Here is a 25,219-nt window from a genome sequence, read left to right on the forward strand (position 1 = left end):
CACCTTTTTTTTTTAAAAAAAAATTTAAATAGTTTACTGAAGATGAAAATAAGTTAAGTTTTATATTAAAAAAAAAAAGTCCATTTTTAATTTTTAAATTTGTTTAAGTTCGTCTAGTTTAAATGAACTTAAAAAAATAATATATTGAAAAAAAGAAAAAATAGACTTAAAAAATAACGCAATTTATAAACTGCTGTAAAAAATAATAAATAAATAAAAACTCTAAATTTAGATGGAAGAAATTTTTTAGGAAATGAAAATGTGATGATGACATAAACCACTTGTATGAAAACATGTGAATTAAAATGTTAGATTTTTATTTTTATTTATTTATTTATTGTTTTCAACAATGAGAATAAATTAGAAGAGAGAAAAATGTCTTAATCATCAAGTGGAGTGCCACAACATGAACTCCAAAAAAAAGACAGACTCTATTTTAATTTGGAACACAAACTTAGTTGTATCAAGGGCGTAATATGTGGTAGAAGCATGACATGTGCCTATCACTATGTTAGCAATTAATACTTGATCATATAATTTAGTGATCCAGAAGCATGACTATATATTATATTTATTTATATAATATAAGTTATGTTTGGATCAAAATTTTCATTGAAATTTGTTGCCAAAAAAGAAAAAAGAAGAGAAAAATGAAAAATATATATATATATATATTTAACTTCTATTTCATATATTCTTCTATCATTTTTTCTTCTTTCACAAATTCTTGTCTAGATCATTGATCTAAATACAGTATTCGAAAAATGCTAATATATACAACTCCCAAAAGTGTATATATTATTTTATTATTAATGAAGTTTTTTATTTCTTCCCCACACAAAAAAAAAAAAAACAACAACAACAACAACAACAACAACTCCCAAAAGGTGTATATACATATAAATACAAAATCTCAGTCTCAATAGTTCATAAATTTCACCAATTTGAGTTATAACAAAATCAAATTGATTCATCACAAATATACCACGAAGGTCATTTTGACTCATAACATAACAACACAATCTCATAATCCAGTTTATAATCAAATATCACAAAGTCTCGTATCACAAGAGCAATGCCAAAGGTACTTGCACTAAAAATTTCATAAGAGAGAATGTGTATTGTAGAATTTTCCAAACTCTAAAACCTCTCTTCTCATGTAAAAGGTTTGGATCAACAATTAAGACAGAAAAAATAATATTGTGGTACCAAACAAAAAAATTTAAAAAACATATTGTCTAGATTTTACTCACCAAAAACAACTATTCTTAATATTTTTGTGTGTTCAAATTCTTGATTTATCCATAAAGTACCCTACGAGGGTTTCAAATTAGAAAGGCTTACAATCAAAACCAAAACCACTGCACTCAGCACTACCAAAAGCATTAGCCACCACAACACCGTTGGAAGCCAAGAAATTCGCTGGAAAACCGCTCGCTGCCACCGCCATCTCATCAGCCCTAGCCAATAAGTTACTCTTAAGAACTTCCAATGCAGCCACATACTGCTCAAGCTCATGCAACTCTAATCCCTCAACACTCTCATCCCACCAAAACCCACCTCCTCCTCCGCCGCTGTTCAACTCGGCCACCGCCTTTCCTCTCTCCTTCTCCGCCTCCAACTTCCCCACCGCCTTCACATACTTCTTACTCAATTGCTGCACTTGCCGGACCTCCTCCTCGTGACACATGTCCAAACACTGAGAATTAGGGTTAGGGTTAGGATTCTTACTCACTCGATGGCGCTCCGAGCACTGAGAGTTAGAATTAGGGTTAGGGTTAATACTTTGCTGATGCACTTGATGGAGCTCGTCATCATGACACGTGTCGAAACCATGGGAATTAGGGTTAGGATTAGGGTTTTCGGAGAGAAAGCGATCGATGACAGAGTCAACAGAGGGGTTGCCAAAGGCGAAGACCTTGCCGGCAGGGGAGGTGACGATGACGGCGACGTGGGCGCCGCACAAGACGCCGAGTTCGCCAGCTTTTTTGAATATTCCGGCACGGCGCTTGGAGAAGGTAACTTGGAGCTGGCTTTTCTTCTCTATCTTCTTGATTTCAATCTTTTGGCGGCCCATGCTGTGTTTTTTCTGCTTGTTTTCCATGAATTGATGGGTTAGAGTTTGGAGAATATGGATTCTAGGGATTGTTAAGAAAGAAGAAGAAGAAGAAAGCTTGATTTATAGTTATTGTTTGTGTCTAGATTTTGGAAGATTTGTTGCCATTGTTGTAAGAGAGAAGACAGAAGAATTAAGGAAGTTTATTTTTTCATATATGGAAGTCTATGAAGTTTCTTAATTCGAACACTATAGAGCTTGTGTATCACAATGAGGTGATATTTTAGACAAAGCCTATGCACCCATAAAAACATAAACAAAAAATTGAACCAGAAAAGTAATGTGTGACATTTATTGTTTGTATAGTGGGGTTCATATGAAATTAATTTCAACTATTAAATGTGTATTTTGGATTTTTTTTTTTTAGTATTTTTTTTTTGGGGGGAGGGGGGGATGGAGAACTCCTCCCTGGATATGTATATTTGATTTGATTTTCATAATCTATTTTTAAAAATTAAAAATTAATTTGATGAAAAAAATAAAATTAGTTATAATTTTTATATAATTTTTTTTAGATGGCAACAATAATTTTTAAAATTTTAAAAATATCTTTTTGATGACATGATTATTTTTCTATTTTCTTTATACTTCAAGAATTTCATAGTCCTCTTCATCATCAAGGCAATATGATTTTCATCATGCCGCATAATTATTATTTGCCTTGAATTTAAATCTGAAATTTCAATCCTTTTGACATTACAATATTTCCTTCGAAATAAAAAATAAGCCAACAGTTTTGATCAATATTCAGCTTAATTGGTAATAAAAACCCATAAATTGGGCCTTAAATCTGTTGGATTTAAGCCTAAATCTTGAGAAAACTAGGATTAAAAAACTATGTCAAATTGGACAATTTTCAGCTATTTTTTGGAGGCCTTATGTGTTTCGGTGAAGCCCATATGGCCCATATTACTAATACCTCCTTGAATTGCTAGCATGTGGCTAGTCCAAAACCTTGCGCCAGTTTCATCTATTTTCTGGAAGGCCTAGTAGTTTTGGGAAGCCCAATGGGCCATATCATTTGGGCCCCTAATAGCAAAACTAGTCCAGTCCAAAACTATACAATATTGGACAATTTTGAGCGGTTTTCTTGGAGGCCCGAATGGCCCATTGGCTAGCTTGTAGATGCGATTTTATTCCACGTCATGTCAATCACTTAGAGTTGACATAATAACGACTTCAATAATGTTACATTTTTGAATTTATCACCTTTAAATGATTCTTAATGGTATAGTATTGAAATCAAACTTATATATTAAAATATTTAATAAATTAAAAGTTGACACTTGTCATATTTATCATTAAGAATTATTTTTAGGGTTGATAAATTATGTGTTTTAAATATTTTTCTAATGACTTGTTCATTACAAAGTGAAGCTATTTGATGGTGCTGAAACATGGTCACATGATGTTCTAAAAATATTGTAATTGGTGAAAAAAATTTACTTTTGTGTTAAATGATGTAAAATAACAAAGGACATAGTATTTAGTGATTGGTAACAGTATTGCGAGGTGGTGCCTCCCGATTACGAAATAATTTTGGGTTAGCAAAGCACAAGAGGCGAGGGTTGGTTTGGGAACATATGTTTTTAGTAATTTTTTTATTATGAATATGAAGTGAGAAAACTAAATTATTTATAAAATGTATTTTTGAATTTTCACAAAAAAAAAAAGTGTAAAAAATGTGAATAAAACTAAAAAAAAATTAATTTTTATATGGCTTATTGATTTTATTTTTTTTTACAATATTAGAGTTCGTTTGGGATGTGGATTGACTTTTTAGCTTTTTTAGCCTGGGGTTAAAAAGTCTCATTCATGAGATAGAATTTTTGACTTTTGTGAAAGAAAAAATAAAATAATTATGAATTGGATGTGATATTTTGTCTTATTTAGCTAAAATAATCAATTTTGTCTTATATGGCTATTTTAGTCCAAACTTGCTTCCCAAACGGAGCCTAAATTGTCAAACTCTTTCTCAATTTTTAGTACAAATACATTCATTTTTTTTAATCTATATTAAATAGTTAAACCGTTTGTTTTGTTTAACTCATTTATCACCCCTAAAAGCATTTCCAATGCTTACTTTAATTTTGTATTACATTTGAATAAAAATTTGATAAAAAGTTTAATTTGATACTTTGCGTTTCAACACTAATTGTTTAAGTTTGATTAAATAATCAATTGACTGGGAGACAACCAACAATGGGCAAAACAATGAGCAACTTTACAAATACCCAGTTGTCTGGGAGACGGACAATCGATTGGTTGTTCGGTGCACGGTGAAGCGCAATGACTCTCTTCAAAAATTTGATGAATGTTGAAATCTCATTTGATTCGATACAATTTTTGTTTTTCCCCTCATCTAGGACTTGTTTAGGAATAGACTATTTTAGTAACTTTTTGATTTTTTGACTAAAGAAAAATGGTTGAGAGCATGAAAAGTGGTGCTCTAATAGCATCACTAATGATGTGGCAGTGGGCTATGCCTTTTTTTTTTTTGGCATTCCCAATGCATTAGTGCTATTAGTGGTTTTTTTAGTGATATGAATCATTGTTGTTTGACTAAAATATGAAGTAAAAAAAAATTAATATGTTTGGAATATTTTTTAGCTTTTTATTAAAAAATGTGCAATATATATATATATATATATATATATATATATATATATTGGCTTTTTAGTATAATTTATTAACTTTTTTATTTTTGTAATGACTTTTTGTTTTTTTAGGCTAAAATTAAATGTTGTCAAATGAGGTCTTAATATAGGTTTGATGCCATGATTAGAGGAAAGAAAGTAATTAATGTGTTTCATTAAATTTAAATTTGATTCCAAATTTAAGGGCTATTTTGGGAAGTGAGTTAAAAGCTATTTCTCACATTTTAACCCACTTCCCTCTCTAATAAAAAAAGTCAAAAAAAGTTAAAAGTAATTTTTAAGGAAAATGTTTGGTAGCTCAAAATTTTATGACTCAAATGGCTTAAATCACTCAAAACGACGTCGTTTTATACTTATTTTTTTTTTATTTATATTGTTGAATTTTTAACCATCTTTTCAAAACACCCCTAAGTAAGTGTTAGAGACGGTCTAACAATAAGCCACTTGGATGGCCGGCAGCCACCAGGGGTTGTAGGCTTGAAGGTTTTGGTCCAAAACAAGGCATAAAATGAACAGGGTGTGAAGGCTCAAGGACAGGGCATTCTGTTGAGGACTTCGGGCACTAAGGCCAAGTTTGGGAAGACTAAATAAGTGTACTTTTTAACTTTTATTGTATTATGTGTAGAAAAAGTAGAGAGGAGATGTTGATTGATGTGACCCAAAAAAGATAAAAAGATGAAATAAGTGCACTTATTTTGTTTAGCCAAACTTGGCCTAAAACGAGCACACATAATCATAATCATCGAGTGCACAAGCGATGACGTCCAAGTTTTGAGGACGGTCAAAAATGGGGTTTCTATATGTAGGCTCTAAAAATCATGTTAAACACAAATTTGAAGTGGATTTTGGTTTCTGGCGTCTCTAAGGCTTTTAATTTCAGTTCAAAGTTCTAATTGCAACAGATATTTCTACATTCAACAGATATAATTCCAAAATCACATAATTCACATACATAATACGAGTTGGGTTATCACATGCTCTGCCTTTATATATATATATATATATATATATTAGGTGCATATGGTTTCCCTTCAGTCCGTGATCTGACTGGAGGGTACTGTTGGGCCCGTAGGGGCTCACCACGAATTCTGTTTTGATAATCTGAATCGTCCAATGTGTAAAATTCATCGAATACTATATACCTGTAAAATATCATGTTGATTAGATATCGATAGCTACCTGATCAAATCAGTCTTGTATATTAAAAAAATAGACGCTGAAAAAATAAACGATTGACAGAAATCTGATCCAATGAGATAGCTATCGATATCCGATCAACGTGATTTTTTATAAGCATATAATACTTGACGAATTCTACACATTGAACGGCTCAGATTATCGAAACGGGACCCGTGGTAGGCCCCAATGGGCTCGACAGTACCCTCCGTCCAATCACAGACTGAAGGAAGGCCCAACTCATTTTAGATTGGGAAGAAAATCTTTATTGCAAAATTAATAAAAGATTAGATCAATCTGATACAATGGTATCTCAAAAAGAGATAAATAACTTTTATAGAATGAAGGATCCAAGTCTCTATAGATGAGGAGAAAAGACACTCACAACAGAGGGAAACAATTCACACAGGAAAGATTATCAGATCATCAAACTAAAAATTAAGAAAACTAAACAAACAAACAAACAAACTAGATCCAAGTTGTCACCGAACTCATCTTTTACTCCATTGTTTCGCAGCCATCAAATTGGAATCTGAAGACCTTATATTCGTTGGCCAAGATCAAACATTAAAGTTGAGGTGGTCACCTAGTATAAAACAAATGCATTATCTAGCGTTGGCTTTCAGACTGTGAGAAGACCTAAAACCAGATCTCAAGGTTTTAGGCTCAAGAGTGGAGAAGATAAGGCAGTGATGACTGAATTGGTGATGTAAACATCAGATAAGTTAAGAGAGGGATCGAAGGGAGGAGAAGAGAGAGGAGAGAGAGATTACATAAGTAGGAGAGCCACCGTAGTCTCTATCGTCCCTTGTAGAAAAATCTAGAGTGAAAAACAAGAGGGATTTAAGATTTAGGGAAAGGCACAAAAATTTATAGTTTATAGTTTAGAGGGAGGTGCAAAACATCATATATGCATATAATTTATAATTCATATTCATTTTAAATGTAAGTTTTACTCAAGCTCTGTTTGGGATGTTATTTTTTTGACTAAAATAATTAAGAAAGACGAAATGTCATATCTTACTCATCAATCAATCATTTTTTTTTTTCTTTCTCGACCATCTATTAACTACAACTAAAATAGTCAAACCATCCCAAACATAACTTTTTTCATATCATAAAAAATAGTCAAAAAGCAAAAAAATCAACTAAAATAGCTAAGTTTCCAACAAGTCAGATAAACTGCTTATTGACTTATTTCTGTAATATCACTCTTACTTTTTTGCACGATTTTTTTTATAATAAATCAAAAAATAAGTCATACCTAACCTCGCCCTAAGAATATATTAAATTTTTTTTTTTTTGAAAGGGACCTTAAGAATTAACAGTTAAATTTAAATTCATATTATTTTTCTAAACTATTTTTAAAGCGAATTACACTAATGATCCCTATAGTTTGGGGCTTGTGTCACTTTGGTCCCTAACTTTTCAATTATGACACATTTGACCGTGAATTTTAAATCTTGTTCTAAATAAGGATAATTAAAGATATCATTACTGAATTTCAAAGGCAAAATTGTCAATTTGATAAAATATAAACTAATTTGACAAAAATACATGTCAAAAAAATATTTTTGAATTTTTGAAAATTATTTTTACCCACTAAAGATAAAATTATGTAAAATTGATAAATCTTTTAGACATTTATTTATTTTACCAAATTAATTTTTATTATGTGTTCGGATGATGATCATGTAATGAGTGGTTGTTTTTATTTTCATTAAATTAGTTTCTATTTTTCTAAAAATCAAATATGGCGACAACTTTGATATCATTATTAAACCAACCCATTAAATCAAAAAATTAAAAATTAAAAACATTTCATATATCAATTATATTGATTACACATTAAAATCCTTACAACCACTCATTACATGATCATCCAACAAACACATGGCAAAATAAATAAATATCTAAAAGATTTATTAATTTTACATAATTTTATCTTTAGTGGATAGAAATAATTTTTAAAAATTCAAAAATATTTCTTTGGACATTTATTTTTGTCAAATTAGTTTATATTTTATCAAATTAACTATTTTGCCCTTGAAATTAAGCAATGGTATCTTTAATTGTCCTTATTTAGAATAAGATTCAAAATTTAGGGTCAAATATGTCACAATTAAAAAGTCATAAATCAAAGTGACACAAACCCCAAATTATAAGAACTGTTAGTGTAATGCGCCCTTAATTTTATGTACGAGTTTTAGATCTATAATTGTATTGTTTGTGGGATTGTTCTCGTCTTCCTTTAGTTGTCTTAGAGTACTCTTACCATTATCAAAATTAGTGGATGGCACACGCGATACGTGTGTAATTTAAATAGGTAATAATAAAAAAAATCATAATGAAATTAATGTTATAATGTATACTTGGTTTAAGTGGTATAAGTCCTCACACCTCAAATCCATGATCATGGATTCAAACCTTACCCACTTCTTTGTGTGACTTCTTTAAAAAATAAAATAAAAAATACTGTCATTTAAAAATAATATAGATAGATATTTGATCATTTGAAATTCCCAATCTCTCACAAATATTAAAAAAATTAATGATTTATGTATACTTTTTTTTCGGTGTTCTTATCTTATATTTTAGCTGTCTTATTTGCCAGCTAAAATAAACCACGATTTAGGACACGAGTTTTTTTTATTAAAGCAAGGTTAAGAGTGAACAAGATTTATGGGAAATTATTCAATATTCCTGGAGTATCACGTGTCCATACTCCAAACCAATCACCAATTAGTTAGCCCCATATTGTTTCCCCATTCCCAACATAAATCGTAGGCCCTTGTGTCTCTTCACCAATCAAAAGCTCATGGAGCACCACGTGTCCATACTCCGGGAGTACTGAGTAATCACCCCAAAATTCATATAGTGTTATCCTTAGGCTAAGGATTCCTTTGACACTAGCTCATAAGTTTTTTTTTTGGCTTCATTTCACCATTTTTTTAAAAAAATTTAAATAGTTTACTGACGATGAAAATAAGTTGAGTTTTATATTAAAAAAAAAGTCCATTTTTAATTTTTAAATTTGTTTAAGTTCGCCTAGTTTAAATGAACTTAAAAAAATAATATACTGAAAAAAAGAAAAAATAAACTTAAGGAATAACGCAATTTATAAACTGCTGTAAAAAATAATAAATAAATAAAAACTTTAAATTTAGATGAAAGAAATTTTTTAGGAAATGAAAATGTGATGATGACATAAACCACTTGTATGAAAACATGTGAATTAAAATGTTAGATTTTTATTTTTATTTATTTATTTATTGTTTTTAACAATGAGAATAAATTAGAAGAGAGAAAAATGTCTTAATCATCAAGTGGAGTGCCACAACATGAACTCCAAAAAAAAGACAGACTCTATTTTAATTTGCAAACAAACTTAGTTGTATCAAGGGCGTAATATGTGGTAGAAGCATGACATGTGCCTATCACTATGTTAGCAATTAATACTTGATCATATAATTTAGTGATCCAGAAGCATGACTATATACATATAAATACAAAATCTCAGTCACAATAGTTCATAAATTTCACCAATTTGAGTTATAACAAAATCAAATTGATTCATCACAAATATACCACGAAGGTCATTTTGACTCATAATATAACAACACAATCTCATAATCCAGTTCATAACCAAATATCACAAAGTCTCGTATCACAAAAGCAATGCCAAAGGTACTTGCACTAAAAATCTGACTAAAAGAACATGTGTCTAAACATCATAAGACAAGTATCACAGTTTTTTTTGTTTATCAATCAATCATATTTAAGTTTTTATACTTTTAGTAAGATTTTTTTTATTAAGAGTGTTTGTGGCTAAAGTTATTCGATCTGATCATAATTAAATATCCACATGATTTAGAACTAAGACTATAAATCTTAATAATTGGAGTTTTTTTTCTCACTTTAATAGTTTCTTTGTAAAGTTTGTATTTAATGTTCATTATTATGATTGTAATTCATTGGACTTTATTGTAGTATTCTATATGAATAAAAAAAAAAAATAACCACAAACATTTATAAATAAACATCAATATGATTTACAATTAAAATTAAAAAATTTCATAAGAGAGAATGTGTATTGTAGAATTTTCCAAACTCTAAAACCTCTCTTCTCATGTAAAAGGTTTGGATCAACAATTAAGACAGAAAAAATAATATTGTGGTACCAAAAAAAAAAATTTAAAAAACATATTGTCTAGATTTAACTCACCAAAAACAACTATTCTTAATATTTTTGTGTGTTTAAATTCTTGATTTATCCATAAAGTACCCTACAAGGGTTTCAAATTAGAAAGGCTTACAATCAAAACCAAAACCACTGCACTCAGCACTACCAAAAGCATCAGCCACCACAACACCGTTGGAAGCCAAGAAATTCGCTGGAAAACCGCTCGCTGCCACCGCCATCTCATCAGCCCTAGACAATAAGTTACTCTTAAGAACTTCCAATGCAGCCACATACTGCTCAAGCTCATGCAACTCTAATCCCTCAACACTCTCATTCCACCAAAACCCACCTCCTCCTCCGCCGCTGTTCAACTCGGCCACCGCCTTTCCTCTCTCCTTCTCCGCCTCCAACTTCCCCACCGCCTTCACATACTTCTTACTCAATTGCTGCACTTGCCGGACCTCCTCCTCGTGACACATGTCCAAACACTGAGAATTAGGGTTAGGGTTAGGATTCTTACTCACTCGATGGCGCTCCGAGCACTGAGAGTTAGAATTAGGGTTAGGGTTAATACTTTGCTGATGCACTTGATGGAGCTCGTCATCATGACACGTGTCGAAACCATGGGAATTAGGGTTAGGATTAGAGTTTTCGGAGAGAAAGCGATCGATGACGGAGTCAACAGAGGGGTTGCCAAAGGCGAAGACCTTGCCGGCAGGGGAGGTGACGATGACGGCGACGTGGGCGCCGCACAAGACGCCGAGTTCGCCAGCTTTTTTGAATATTCCGGCACGGCGCTTGGAGAAGGTAACTTGGAGCTGGCTTTTCTTCTCTATCTTCTTGATTTCAATCTTTTGGTGGCCCATGCTGTGTTTTTTCTGCTTGTTTTCCATGAATTGATGGGTTAGAGTAAACCCTAATTCATGATGTAGTGGTGGGGGGGTTTAATTGTGAGATGGAGTGTCTCAAAATTAATGATGTCATTTTTAGTAATTTTATTTGAGGTTATTATTGTAATAAAGAAAAATCTAAAAATTGAGGAGTAAAATAATTCATGATGTGTATTTTAAGATTATAATAGATATTATTTGGAGAGTCTAAATAGATAATATATATATATATATATATATATATATATATATATATATATATTTACATTTTTAATTAGAATGTTCGCCCAATTTAATTTTTGAATGCATTTAGAGTTACCTGGGAATTGGTACTTCGCATGGTCGATTTTACCAACTCAAGCCAAAATCTGACGACCAGCATTGGACTTAAGACTTTGATTTACTTTTTCATTTTTCTGTTTTCTTACACCATTGCATCTCAAATGTCCAAAGTCCTGTTGTGACTTTTTTTATTATTATTATTGTTCATATCTAGAAATTGTGAAAAAAAAAATAAAATATGAAAAATAAAAGAAATTTTATTTGTTTATTTATTTATTTTATGGTTAGACTAGAAAATAAGAACCAATGAAAAGGTTTTTGTCAAAATAAACTTTTTAACCTTTTTCTTTTGGTTATCCCTAAAATATGAATATGTATTAAATAATTTCATTTAAAAGAAATTAACTGAAGTATCTCATTTGAGGGAAATGTCAAAATCAATATTGCTTCAAATGATGCAGTCATGAAATACAGTTGTGGAAATGACATAGTAATTTGGTATCTCCTAAAAGCACAATTTTATGGGGGATTAAGTTTATTTTGAAATAGACATATATATCCCATCAAACAAGAAACAGAAAAAGACATATATGTGTATGTGGAGCTACTGTTTTCTCTCATGTTGTGTTTGGTTGGGGGATTTGAGAAGGGATTTGGAAAGGGAAATGAAAACGGTAGGCGAAATGTGAATAAAATATACCTATATTTCACCTAATTTTACATACCTTTTCCCTTTCTCTTTCCAAATCTCTGTCCATATTCTTCAACCAAAAACAGCGTCAATGTTTTTTTATCTCCTGCTCACAGTAACACGCACCATGGTTGGATTTGAGATTTGTCAATGGAAGTGGAAATGAAAATTCATTATTAAGAGGTCTCTCTACTTTTCTCAAGTCCGATACTTATGAGTTGTTGTAGGAGTAAATTCAAACTGACCTTGTCTTCGAGAAAATATCTTCTCATAAAAATAGATAGAAAAAAAAAAAAAAAAAATGTCTTTCTCGTGTTACTAATCTAACAAAAGAAAGTACCCTCTTTCCCCACATTTTACCAACCTAACAAAAAAAAATGTTGCTTGCTTTACCTTTTTTTTTTTTTAATCTATTTTTTCTTTCAATTTATTTTTCCTCTACAAATTTAATATTCACACATAGAATAATTGATTTAACATTAAAAGATACAAGGGTTTGTCTGGTTTGATTTTTAGAATCTGTTTTTTTTTTATATAAAAAAAAAAACTAAAAACTAATTTAGTGAAAAAAATAATAAATAAAAAAATACTCACCATTTTCATATAATTTTATCCTTATTGGGGGAAATTTTTTTTAATTTAAATATATATTTTTTATGTTTATTTTTATCAAACTAATTCTATTTCTTCTAAAAAATTTCAAAAAATTAATTATGAAATTGAAACAGAGCCACAACTTTCACTAGAGGCAATTTGAGAATTGCCCTTCAGCTAGTACATTGTAATTACTAAAAAAATAATTATTTTTATAAAAACCTTTTGAATGCCTTTTTTTTTTTTTTTTTTTTTTTTTTGTTAATCATAGCTCGTTTACTTCATACAGAAAAATGTAATTCTACCCCAATAGTGTCAACAAATAAATATTTCATATAATAAAGCATTTCATCATGTAGAACTTCTCATGCTGTAGACCTTAAACAATTGTACGAAGAAGGTTTTTCAAAATTTGGCGATCAACTTCGATGTTTTCGAAAACTTCTTATAGAAAATGATTGTTTCAAGTCACTTTATTATGTTATAAACTCACCTTAAAAACTTTTGATTGAAAACTTAAAATCAAATTGTTCTATTATGTCAGAAATTTATTTTAAAAATTCTTGATTGAAAACTCAAAAGCAATAAAGCGCCGACTGCTAGGGGTGGACAAACTTCTAGCTAGACTTGCACTATATAGTAAGAGAATATGTGTCATCCCAAACCTAACCTCGGCCGACATCGAGCCTAAAACATCCTGAACCTGGCCCTAAAAAAAATTTAAATCTCAAGTCCGCTCACTTAACCCAATAAATATGAACTATAATTTTTTTTTTATTTAATGAATATTAAATTCTTTTATTCATTATTTGAATTTGGGATGTTAACACAAAATTGAATGGTAACGTAAATTTAATTTTTAATAAATGATTTATTCTAAGCCTTAGACAGAAATATATATGCATATATATACTTTTTTGTCTTTATATTTTATATTTTTTGTACTTTATTTTATAACTAAAATAACATAAAATTATAATTAATATTTTTATAATGGACAGCCCAACCCGAATATTAGACGTGCAAAAAATTTCAACTATGGCAATTTTTCTAAACCCTAAAAATATTGGGTTGGGTTGGCCAATAGCCACCCTACCCACTGCCCATGCCATGCACACGTGTGCAGATGGTGTGATGCACTATCCCTAGTGTGTGAGGACATGTACACTAACATTCATATTACAATTCTATATTGAGAAGAATATTTCATGTAACTATTTATTTATTAAGAGCTCCATTTTTTACTCTCTTTTTAATATGGTACAGTTTTCAAACTTGTTTCAAGTTTTCTAAAACATACAAGGTTTTGAAAAATACACAAACTTTATTTATTATTTTAAAAATTCCCCAACAAATCTTTGCTGTGATGATGGATTATTAATATAACAAAAATGTATGATTGAAAATATAAATGAATTAGATGACTAGACATTATTGACTACATTTGCCATTTAGGACTCATTTGAAAAGTGATTGATTTAGTAGTTTTTAGGAGTTTTTTTTTTTTTTTTTTTCCTAAAACGTGATGAAATAAATTAATGTCAGAATTTTTTTTTCTTTATTTTTTTGATGAAAAAAATACAAAAAGGAAAGTAAATAGAAAAGAATATTTGATTTTTTTATATTACTTGAAAACTTTTTAACCTTTTATTTTTTTTAATAATTTTTTAAATAAAATATTATGTTCTCAAACGAAGCCTTAGTATCACCGATCAATGAAAACAAGGACATGTCTCATCCTTCTATTTGGAATTTCCTACACCACTCTAGATAATGTGGTCATTACCTCTGATATTTGTTCACTTTTAGATTGTTGACTTCATTAATAGTTTTTCCTCAACTTCACTTAAATAAGGATGAATATATAGTAGAACGCGTTATTTTCTCTTGCAAGATCACAAATTGAATATCTAGTAACCAGAAAATATGAGCCTCCACTACATGGAAAAATAATAATTTGAAATTGCATTAATTCAAAATTTTTGTTTCTATACACAAACAATTCCTAATATTCTGAGAAATTGCTGGAAAAGGGACAGAAAGAAGAAATAAACAGAAGGAATGGAACATACAGCCTCTATGAGCCTCAAGTAACCTTACTAAGTTCTTCGGTCTTGAAAAAATCAGATTTCTTGAACTGGGTGGGGCTTTATGGAATCAAATACTGCTGCAAATGTTTGGTTCTCCTCTTGTTCTTCAACTTTCGGAATGCACATGACTCGATTTGCCTGATTCTCTCTCTGCTTACGCCCATTAGCTCCCCAATCTCTTGCAATGTCTTCATTCTTCCATCCACCAAGCCGAACCTCCATCTGACAACCTGCTTCTCCCTCGGGTTGAGCGTGTCGAGCACCTTCTCCAGGTCCTTCTTCATAAATTGCTTGGTCAACAATTCTTCGGCTGTTTCTGCTTCAGGATCTGCAGTTATTTCCTGAGATGGAAGATGTGGGATGAGATGAGTAAAGCGGATAAGGGCACTGTTTGGTGCAGCTTATAAAGCTTCTTATAGCATCTTTTTTTTTTTTTTTTTTTTAATTTATTTATTTATTTTTTTTATATTTTAGGAGTCTGTTTTGGTCTATTTGATATAACTTCTGCTTATAACTAAAGAAGCATAAATAGTTTAAATAGGCTGAAAAGCAGATTATAACTTCTACTTTCTGATTATCAATTTCCAGCTTGAGAAAAGCAGCACCAAACAAACCCAAGATGTGCACTACCATTATGAGTGGCAAAAATTGCGACAGAAATGCCACCCATAAAATTTAGAATAGAAACTATACATACCGAAGGTTTAAGATTCTGATTGATCCCGATTTTCTGGTCAAGAGACCTTGGAGCTTTAGGGGCTAGTAGTACGGCATGGAGCCTCTTCATTGAGAGCCCGGTTGCCTTGGCAACTTCTTCATTATTAGGTTGTCTTCCATTTTCACTATACAATTTCTTTCTGGCCTCCTTCACTCTATAAGTTGCCTCAACCATGTGGAACTGTTAACATGGCAAATTAAAGGTTAAAAATGTTATCCACCTTTTTCCCCATTAGATTAAAAATGTTATCCACCTTTTTTCCCATTAGATTAAGTCTCAAGTGCACAGATGAAATTCACAGAATGGGACATTTGTGTGAATTTCACCCGTGTTTCTAACACGATTGTTTCCATTTTTATATTATGAAAAAGACAATCTATTAATGCCTAGTCAAAGAGGGGAAAACTGATGCGCACTTACTGGTAAGCGAATCGTCCTGGACTGATCAGAAAGAGATTTCCGAACAGCCTGTTTAATCCACCAGTGAGCATAGGTTGAGAACTTGAAGCCCTTTGAAGCATCAAACTTTTCTGCACCTCTTACAAGGCCTCGACATCCTTCCTGAGAGCAAGTTAGCACCTCTAAGTTAATACAAGAATCAAACCGGGTAAACATCACTAAACGGTCATTGCATTCCTAATGGGTTTTTCTATATTGAGAAAAAACTCCAACTGTGAGGGAAAATTGGATACCTGAACAAGATCTTGGAGATTCATTCCAGCTCCCTGATAATTTTTTGCAATTGAAATAACAAGCCTTATGTTGCTCTTAATCATTTTGTCTTTGCAAAGGGAACCATAATTTAAACGCTTCCTCAGGGTCCTCTGATCAACATCTGCTGCAGCAGCCCACTGTGCAAAGGTGGGCTGACCACCACAACGTTCAACGAGCTCGCCTTGAAGTCTTTCTAATTTCAGTAGGTCCTGTACCACATTAATGACAGTCAAGACAATGCAAAATCAGACGAGATAATTTAAAAAAAAAAGTAAAAAAAATTGAGTAATTTGCAGTTTATGCATAGATTATATTTAAAGCTACCCACTCAAAATATCAAAGCCTGAGATATTGGAAGACAAAATCTTTGAATCATATGCCCAATATATATACTTTTTAAATTCATTTCTTTCTTCTTATTCTTTTTTTTTTTGTGTGTGTATGTGTGTGTGAGTGCTCAAGTACAATAGCTGAAGGAAAACAACTCTGAATTAATTTTCATGCAGAATTGTTAGTTTCCTTCCATAGTCCATGAGAATCCAAAAGCTTTAGCTAGATCAAAATGTCACTACAACTTATATTTCAGCTAAAACATAGACTCGAAGAATACCAATCCCTTTGATCACCAATTTCAAAGGAAGAGGTAATTGATGTTGGCCTTATATAGGGTAGGCACCCGGCATTAAAAGTATCTAAACATCAAGATATTTTCAGGACATTCCCAAAATTCGTAGATTTGAAACTTCAGACACACAAGTAGGGCAGTCATATCAAAAGGATGACCTCATTATTATTTGCGCAAATTTTTCCATTTACAGTACTAGCAATTCAAAAAATAAATTTGACCTCCACAGAACTTTATGTAATATTTCTTATGCTCTATAAGAATTTCCATCTAGTGATCATAGCATGACATTTTGGGTAGATGCTGATAAGCATCATTCACAATGATAATAAATGACTTCTACATAACAAAACAAATGATCCCAAAGAACCATTAACCTTAAACATCAAAAGCACTGAAGTGTGAATTGCATGCACCTGTATTCCTTCTGACAACTCATGTTCTTCAGTAGTTGTGAGGAGCCTAGAAGTACTGGTAGTTCCTCTTAAGTAACGCAATGGATCAGAATAGTCTATGTCTTGTAAAGAGGCGCGTTTTTTTCGGCTTGTAGAACCAGACTTCACAGATACAACATTCGCTGCAGCCTTCTCTGCTGCTTTTGTTCTTCTGGCTTTTCGTTCTGTTTGACGGCTTGATCTCACTGCTATACTATTGGAGATTTGTTCCTCCAGAAGTTCAAGTTCTTCGTGCATTGGCTCCAAATCATCAGCTTCTTTAATGGGGAATTGCAATGAAAAGTTCTCCCCAAAGCCATTTTCAGCTTCTCTAGGCCCTACTGCTACACCAACTAGTCCGGTTTCTTGAAACTGTGCCCTATCAAACAGGAGGGTACCAGCTTCGGTTGGGATAATTTCAGGTTTGCCATCCAATTTTGTATAACTATTATAGCCAACCATGATTGCTGCTTCCTTTGCAACCTTGACTGCTGCTTTTGCTAGAGCAACTGCTTCAGCAGCAGCAGCAGCTATAATAGCGTCTTCACTTGTAAGAAGAGATTCTTTAGCCAAACTCACTCCAAAGTTTGCCTGCAAGGTGAATGTCCAATAAGGTTGCAAGCACAAGCTGCTACTTTAAATCAGATGTTGTTTAATGAACAAGATTATAAAAAATAGAATTAGAATTGAATATATTCATGAAATGGTAGGAGTAACATCTACTGAAGATAAATTTAGAGAGAATAGATTAAGATGGTTTGGTTATGTAAAACAAAGACCTATAAATGCAATAGTAAGGAAGAGAGATAGGATCACCATAAATAGAGATGCTGGGGGAAGTGGAAGACATAAGTTGACAAGGGATGTAATAGTGGAAAAAAAAGATACAATTGATTTAATTTAATTAATCATATAGTCCTTAATAGAGCTGAATGCTGGAAAAGGATTTATGTAGCCAACCCACTTGATTGGGACACAAGCATAGTTTGGTTTGGCTTATGTTTAAATGAACAGGCCATATAGTTTTGTAATTCCAGTCTAGGATTGAATGGTTGATGGCCCAACTTGTGGACATCCAGCTAAAATATTTCCGAGTGGACATGAGAACCTAACAGGCAAAAAGACCATGTATTAACTAATAGATCAGTTCAATTAGCTAAACACTAAGATGAGGTAGGAGCTTCCCATAACTCAAATCACTTGGGTGCATGTGAAGTCAATCAACCATTCACTTCAAAATCAAAGAAGAAAACAGCTATTCCCCTTAAAAAAGAAAAAAACCCCTCAAAACTCTGTTCAGAAAGAAGATTTAAGGAAAAAAGAGAGTTGAGAAGAAGAAAGAAATGAAGTTAGACAAAAAGTTAAATGCAATATCAAGAATGTTCCACCTCTGTCCAAAAATTTGAAGCTTTTATTAATCTATGACTTCAATATAAGAATTCTGACCTCCGTAGGGAGACCGATTGCCCCTATATACGTCCAAGGTCTATCTGCAGCAGCTGGATTTGAATGAGCTTCTGAAGACATCAATCGCAGTTTCTCCAAATCAAGCACTGTAGTTGTTGTGGTTGAAGATGGTGCTGACGTAGTTGATAAAATGCATTGTGTCCGTAGAGAGATAGGCTCTCTACTTTTTGCTGCATATTTCATCGAATAATGACAATAAATCCATGACTCTTTTACAACACAGAAAACAACAAAAACGAATACAACTGCCACCGATGTCCACTCATAGAACTATGATTTCATATTCTTAAAGTTGGTTTTTTTTTTTTTTAAATCAAAATAATGAGTTCAAATAATTTTTTGCTATTTGTTTATCAGTATTAATAAAATCAGTTAACTGCAATTTAGCAACCACAACTTAAGCACCTTAAAGGGAGATCATCAAACGAATATGCTTCCATGAGAATGACAGTCATATTCAAAATTAAAAACAATGAAAGAATTGGTCCACACTAATGCAACAAAATGAAACTAAAATAAGTTGGATATTAACTTATGAGGAAAACCCATTCGGTGATGTGATCAATGCAAAAAAAAAAAAAATAGTAACAATGGTAGTAATGTTCTTCGCATATCAAACTTTCTCAATGGCAATTTTAAGAGCTAAGAAATCGGTTGCCAAGATATGAATAATTAATTGGTTTTGTAAGCGACATTATGCTATTAAACACAAATCTTGTTCCACTTCCTTGCTTGTACCGGCAATAATATTGCTTCCATATATGTTGTTTCCAATTTAGAAGTAATGAAGTGTAATCTACAGTTTTGCAAACACTTAAAAGCTGATTATCACATATTTAATATTATTAAGCTTCTGGAAATTACCACTATGAGACTAACCAATAGTTAGGTAATAAGCATGATGCTCTGCTTGGAAACCTAGTACATAAATTGCAATAATGGACATGCCACTTTCTTTTCCATGGTTCAAATTGCAATAGATGAAATATTAGGTAACAAATTATTGTCACTTTTTGTAGATAAAGGGTTTCAAATGATTGTTTCAGGAGAATCATATGAACTAATGTGTGGCCCATGTCATAGTCGAATTGAAATGAACTTCTTGCAACATAATTTTCCCTTATATAAGCACAAAGATACCATTTGATTGTTTAGAAATTGTTTGTGAAGGATAGAATCAGTACTTTGAATTTTAGGTTTTAGGTGTCCTCAAAGAAAAAACCCTCTTTATTCAAGTAAGCATAATGCGCCGACTTTTTGCTTTGTCAACACAAATTACAAGTTTCAACATTTTATTTCTTTCCTCTTTCTTTTTCTTTTTTTTCCCCTCCCCAATCTTCCAGACAACCAAACAGTGAGTAAAGAAAGAAAAAAATTCACCCACAAAATGACCCCCATACTACATTTTACAATAGAGCCAACAATTGCCACAGGGTATTACACCATATATAATTCACATACCCAAATTGTCACAAAATCACAGTAAATGAGAACACAAAGCTTGTAATAAAGCTATGAAACAAAACAAATGTTCAGAGATTTTATCAATTAATAGATTTTCTCTCAAGACATGTAGTGTAGTCTTCCACATTAGCAAAGTAGAGTTGCAAAACCAACTTGGGTCTATAACCCAGTTGGCCTAACACCTCTGCAAACTCAATAGGAGGTCATGTACTTAAAAAAGCAGAGTTGCAAGACTCAAATCGGTTCCCAAACTCACAAAAATTCAAAAATTAAGACCAACCCAGTTCCAAATTGAATTTCAAATGACTCATATATATATATATATATAGAGAGAGAGAGAGAGACTTACAGAGAAGGGTAGTAGTGTGGGTTTTGGAATGGAAAGAGAAAGTGTCCGGCGGGCACTTGAACTGAGGCAGCAGACAAGACATTTTTGTGTTGTTATCTAATCATATATACACATATATCATATTATCTGAGTGTTTTACCAATCTGTAACAAGTGTGTGTGAGAGAGTGAGTGAATGAATCAATTGAGTTTAAGCAAAGAAGATAGGAGAAGAGAGAGAGAGAGAGAGAGAGAGAGAGGGAGAGATGTGTGATAAAATGGATGGAATGGATAAGGAAAGGAAAGCAATGCTTTGCTTTGCCTTGCCTGAGGATGGGATGAGATGAAAGAGGGAGAGAGACCAACCTCCAAAGCCCACTTTTTTTGGTACTTTTCAAGTCCTTGGGCCTAGGCTTGGCCCAGCCTCAAAACTGCTGGGTTGTGGTGATGATTTTGCTCAAAATTATTTTTTGTATTTTTTTTTATTGCATTATTCAAAAGGGCATTTACTAATAACAACAATGATAGAGGCCACTAATTTTGGAGCTTTAAAAAGATCACTAATGACATGGCACTCAATAAAAAAGAAAAAAAATACAATATCAAGGCCAAAACATCAAATCATTGGGGCTCACTGCCACATCATTAGTGGTAGCACTAATTAGTGCTCTCACTCATTTTCTATATTTTTATGAACCTATAAGTAATGTCTCACATTAAAATCTCCCAATGAATATACTCACATTTGGAAACATAATAAGACAATAGTATTATCACATTTTAAAAATGACATATTTGACAAATGTTTAATAAGACAATAATACACAAATATTTTATTGTCACATTTTAAGAAGAATGACACATTTGGCAAAAATGTAACAAGACAATATTATTCACATTAGAATGATGTTTCATTGTTACATTGTAAGAATGACACATTTGACAAAAGTTTAATAGGACAATAGTGCATAAATGTCACATTGTCATATTTTAAGAAAAATGACACATTATAATGATATATCATTATCAAATTTGACAAAAATTTAATAAGATAATAATGCACATCTAAGGCATACCCACATTTAAAATCTTGAAAAAAGTTCGTGGTGTACTTTTTCAAATTCAATGAGACGTCTATAAGAAAATTCATAAGGTTTTATGATACATATTTTTCTCAGATATGACTTCTGAATAAATTTCCCTTATTTATTTAAATTGCAATTTGAAAGTTATGATTTCATCTAAAATCACAATTTTGTGTTGTGTTTTGGTGCCAAGTTTAAGTTATAATTTCATCTAAAATCCCAGCTTCATGTTATAGTTTTGTGCTAAGTTAGCGAATTTAATTTCACAATTTTGTCAATATATAGTGAAATTAAATCACAAATTCAACATGGATTTTAAATTTATAAGTGCACCTAGAATGATTGAAATAAAAGGACATAAAGTCAAATTACATATTCAACATGCAATTTCATCTTGCATACTTCAATTGGAATCAACACACTTTCCATCGCACTCTTTATACATTGCTGGTGACACAACACAATTGACAATACAACAAAATTAAAATTATAGAGATAAACATTTATGATTGAAATATTTTAATTGTCAAAAATATTATTATCGTATTTTTAACAACGAAATTGAATATTTAGTAATAATATTTTTGACAACGAAATTGAATATTTAGTAATAAATTACTATTTTTTGTAACCAAAAATTTTCATCTTAAAACGAAACTTTATGGCATAAAATTTTTTTTGTTCTTAAAAGTATATTTATTAGTGACATGTTCAAAATTTTAATGACTCATATAACAATTGGAATTGGTGAACATCTGGTCGCATCATATGGTGAACATCTAGGCCCATCGTATTATTCATCCATTGTTTGGTTTTCATTGTATTAAAATCTTGGATAGTTTTAACACTAGTATGAAGGTTTAAATAGATGAAAATACAGATTAAATATTACCATAGATATTGTAGTATTAGAACATTTCTATCAAACTAGTTAAAAGTTTGTTATTTTTTAATTTAAAAATTACCTTTTTCTATTTTGGCTATAAATTTTTTTAAATACATTATCCAACGTACTTTCTATTCTTTTTCTATATGATTTAAATATCATCATATAACCTATGTTTTGCACGGGGAAAATTGACACATTAAGTTACACTACAAGAAAATGCATGTTTGGCGACTAAAATTGGCGACCAAACCAATTTTAGTCGCCAAAAATCCCAGATTGTGCAACTAAAAATCTTCTTTGGTCGGCATTGATTGAACCTTTTAGCTACTAAAGTATTTTAGTCGTCATATAGTATACTTGGCGACCAAATTTACCTTTAGTCGCTGTTTGTTACCAATTTAGGCTACTAAAAATTGATTTTGTCACCGTATAATTCCATTTTGCGACTAAATGTTTTTGTCGCCAAAAAATGGGCATATTTCTTCTTGATTTTTGACGACCAAAGCTCTGTTAGTCGTTGTATATTCAATATTGCCGACGAATATTTCAATTTAGTAGACAAAAAGCATCTTTAGGCGACCAATTGTTTGTCGCCGTTAACGTTTTTTGGCGACCAATAGTCGTTCAGTCGCTAAATCTTCAAAAATTTTTTTGAGGGAAAATACATAATTTTGGCGCCTAGAGTATATATTACGCACACAGTTTTTTGTTCTCTTTTGTCTCACACACCAACATCAACATACCAAACCCGTCGCTCACCACCGGCGATCATCACCATCGCAGGCCACGGGCGCTCGCCACCACTACCACTGCAAATCGGCGATCATCACCATCGGAGGTATGTTTCTGTCGTCTCTCACCCTCTCTGTCGATCTGGTTCAATCTGTTTGTCGATGTCTCTCCCATCCTCTTCTCTTACGATGCAAGTAGGGTTTGACATGTTTTTTTCCTTTCATTTTCCATTTATTTCGTAAACAAATTTTTAGGGCTTTTTCTGATTTCGTTAATGGGTGTGGTTGCGGATTGTCGATTTGGATTTTGGATTGTGGATTTCGATTGTCGATTTTGGATTCTTTTTATATCGTTTAAATGTGCCTCTGTTTCGGTGAACTTTTTTCGATTCTGAACTCTTCAATCCTCTGTATTACATAATTTCTAAATGCATTTTTTTTTGGCTCAGCCACTAAATTCATCGACAAAAAAATTGACTCTATAAAATGTTCCAACTATCTTCATTTCTTGACTGAGCCACTACCTGTTAACCCTCTTCTCCTGCAAGTGTGTTCTTATATAATGATAAGACTAATTTTAAACAATTATTCAAATAATTATTATCTGTAAAATGATTATATATTGTTTGATATTTGAGAATGTTGTGATTATATTGTGCATGATGAGTTGTTTATAGAAATCGTAGTTCCAAATTAAAATGAATCCCATTTTCATAGTTTCGTTTGATTTCAATATGTTCAAGATTCGGTTTGATTCCAAATTTCATAAAACCGTAGCTAATAATTCGATATTAGTTTACTTCAAAACCAAACCAAATTGAACCTTGCTCTCCCCTAACTCGAATCCTAACCACCAAATCAGTTGACAATAAGCCTGATGATCATAGTATGAGATCATCTATCCCAATTCCTATCCACCAAATCACTTGAGAATAAGCCCCTGACCACTTTATGACATCGTCTGTCCAAATTCTTGTGTCATTCTATATCTCAATCCCTATCTTGATTTTCTTTATTCAAGAGATGAAAGCCAAGTGATATGGTTAAGCTCTGCATCTAAATTAGGTTAGGTAGTTGTCGTTTGAAACACCTCAATTCAATATTTTTTTTTTATTATAAAGAATTGCAAGTGTAAAATTATAGACTATCTGGATTCTCTTTTTAAAACAATTAGACACATCCAAATTGGTTTGTTTTTGTAATCTATACTCTTCATGACCCATACGTTATTGTCTGACTTAAAACTCAGATAGTTCGTTACTTCTCTGTAGACATTTCAAGAAGAGTAAGACAAAGATAAAAGTAGCATTTAACCAGTAGGGTTATGCCAGTTACCCAGGCTTTATAGGTTTCAACATCAGAAGTAAATACTATCTTGTATATGTAAAATGAGAAACTACATATTGTAGACGTCCCCGAACGCCCCGGGAGGGATGAATCCCGTTCTGTTCGTTTTGCGGGTCTACTACAATTCGGACTCAAATTGTCACGGTTCTTAATCTGAACCAAAGAGTCCAAATCCAGCAAATCATTTTGATAAAATAGATTTTTAGAAAAGAAGTGCCAAACATGGACTGCTTTGCCAGATACAGAGTCGCCACCTAAATATTTTATTTTTAGAAAATTTAGGAAACACTGACTCGTTGCCTAAGGCCACGTGTCCGTCATCACCAAAGTTGCCTCGGCTCGGGAACTTGGGTACGATTGGGGAAGGTCACTTCGTGAGCACCCCCGCTCGTCCAATCAAAGATCGGCCTCTACTAACCATGATATCTATTTTTGAAAACATTATGTGCTCTTACTCCGGTTATTAGCCTAGATTTACTATGTGATGCGCATAGCATACAAGTATAGACTGGATCGCTTGAATTAGAACAAAACATTTCATGTTTGTTTGTTTTGAAAATGGTTTGATGGTGCTATCCGCAAGTAGGCTAAGACGTGGATTTGCCACCCTCAGGTAGGCTTAGAAAAACATGATTTTGCCACTATCTAGTGGGCTTAAAACACACATTTGATGAATTGTTCCAATCCAAATAACCTAACCTTCACCCACAGGCATTCAGGCAGATATATCACATAAGCA

At 32.1% G+C, this 25,219-nt stretch overlaps 3 protein-coding genes across 3 annotated transcripts; all 3 read right to left on the minus strand.

The window, feature by feature from the left end:
- Positions 1-1,312: 1,312 nt before the first annotated feature.
- On the minus strand, positions 1,313-2,357 carry LOC145790141 (uncharacterized). The gene has a single exon (XM_082867976.1). The coding sequence runs from the start codon at positions 2,102-2,104 to the stop codon at positions 1,331-1,333; it is 774 nt and encodes a 257-aa protein (XP_082724102.1). The 5' UTR covers positions 2,105-2,357; the 3' UTR covers positions 1,313-1,330.
- A 7,894-nt stretch (positions 2,358-10,251) lies between these two features.
- On the minus strand, positions 10,252-10,998 carry LOC114295979 (agamous-like MADS-box protein AGL62). The gene has a single exon (XM_028240263.2). It carries the CDS (start codon positions 10,996-10,998, stop codon positions 10,252-10,254), a length of 747 nt encoding a protein of 248 aa, XP_028096064.2.
- Positions 10,999-14,531: 3,533 nt separating this feature from the next.
- LOC114295969 (RNA polymerase sigma factor sigB) lies at positions 14,532-20,780 on the minus strand. Its single transcript, XM_028240255.2, has 7 exons — positions 20,451-20,780; positions 18,617-18,807; positions 17,153-17,761; positions 16,090-16,320; positions 15,818-15,958; positions 15,377-15,577; positions 14,532-15,020 (listed from the first exon to the last, which is right to left on the minus strand). The coding sequence occupies exons 1-7, from the start codon at positions 20,530-20,532 to the stop codon at positions 14,739-14,741; spliced, it is 1,737 nt and encodes a 578-aa protein (XP_028096056.2). The 5' UTR covers positions 20,533-20,780; the 3' UTR covers positions 14,532-14,738.
- Positions 20,781-25,219: the final 4,439 nt, after the last annotated feature.

Source organism: Camellia sinensis, chromosome 5 (assembly GCF_055761805.1).
Source record: "Camellia sinensis isolate YWXY chromosome 5, ASM5576180v1, whole genome shotgun sequence".
Lineage (NCBI taxonomy): Eukaryota > Viridiplantae > Streptophyta > Magnoliopsida > Ericales > Theaceae > Camellia > Camellia sinensis.

Bases quoted from the DNA above. Each gene is read 5' to 3' on its own strand.
- LOC145790141 (XM_082867976.1), bottom strand. From the start codon at position 2,104: ATGGAAAACAAGCAGAAAAAACACAGCATGGGCCGCCAAAAGATTGAA.
- LOC114295979 (XM_028240263.2), bottom strand. From the start codon at position 10,998: ATGGGCCACCAAAAGATTGAAATCAAGAAGATAGAGAAGAAAAGCCAG.
- LOC114295969 (XM_028240255.2), bottom strand. From the start codon at position 20,532: ATGTCTTGTCTGCTGCCTCAGTTCAAGTGCCCGCCGGACACTTTCTCT. The intron at 15,959-16,089 runs GTATCCAATTTT...ACTTGCTCTCAG, and splicing joins ATCTCCAAGATCTTGTTCAG to GAAGGATGTCGAGGCCTTGT. The intron at 15,578-15,817 runs GTAAGTGCGCAT...CCATGTTAACAG, and splicing joins CCAGGACGATTCGCTTACCA to TTCCACATGGTTGAGGCAAC.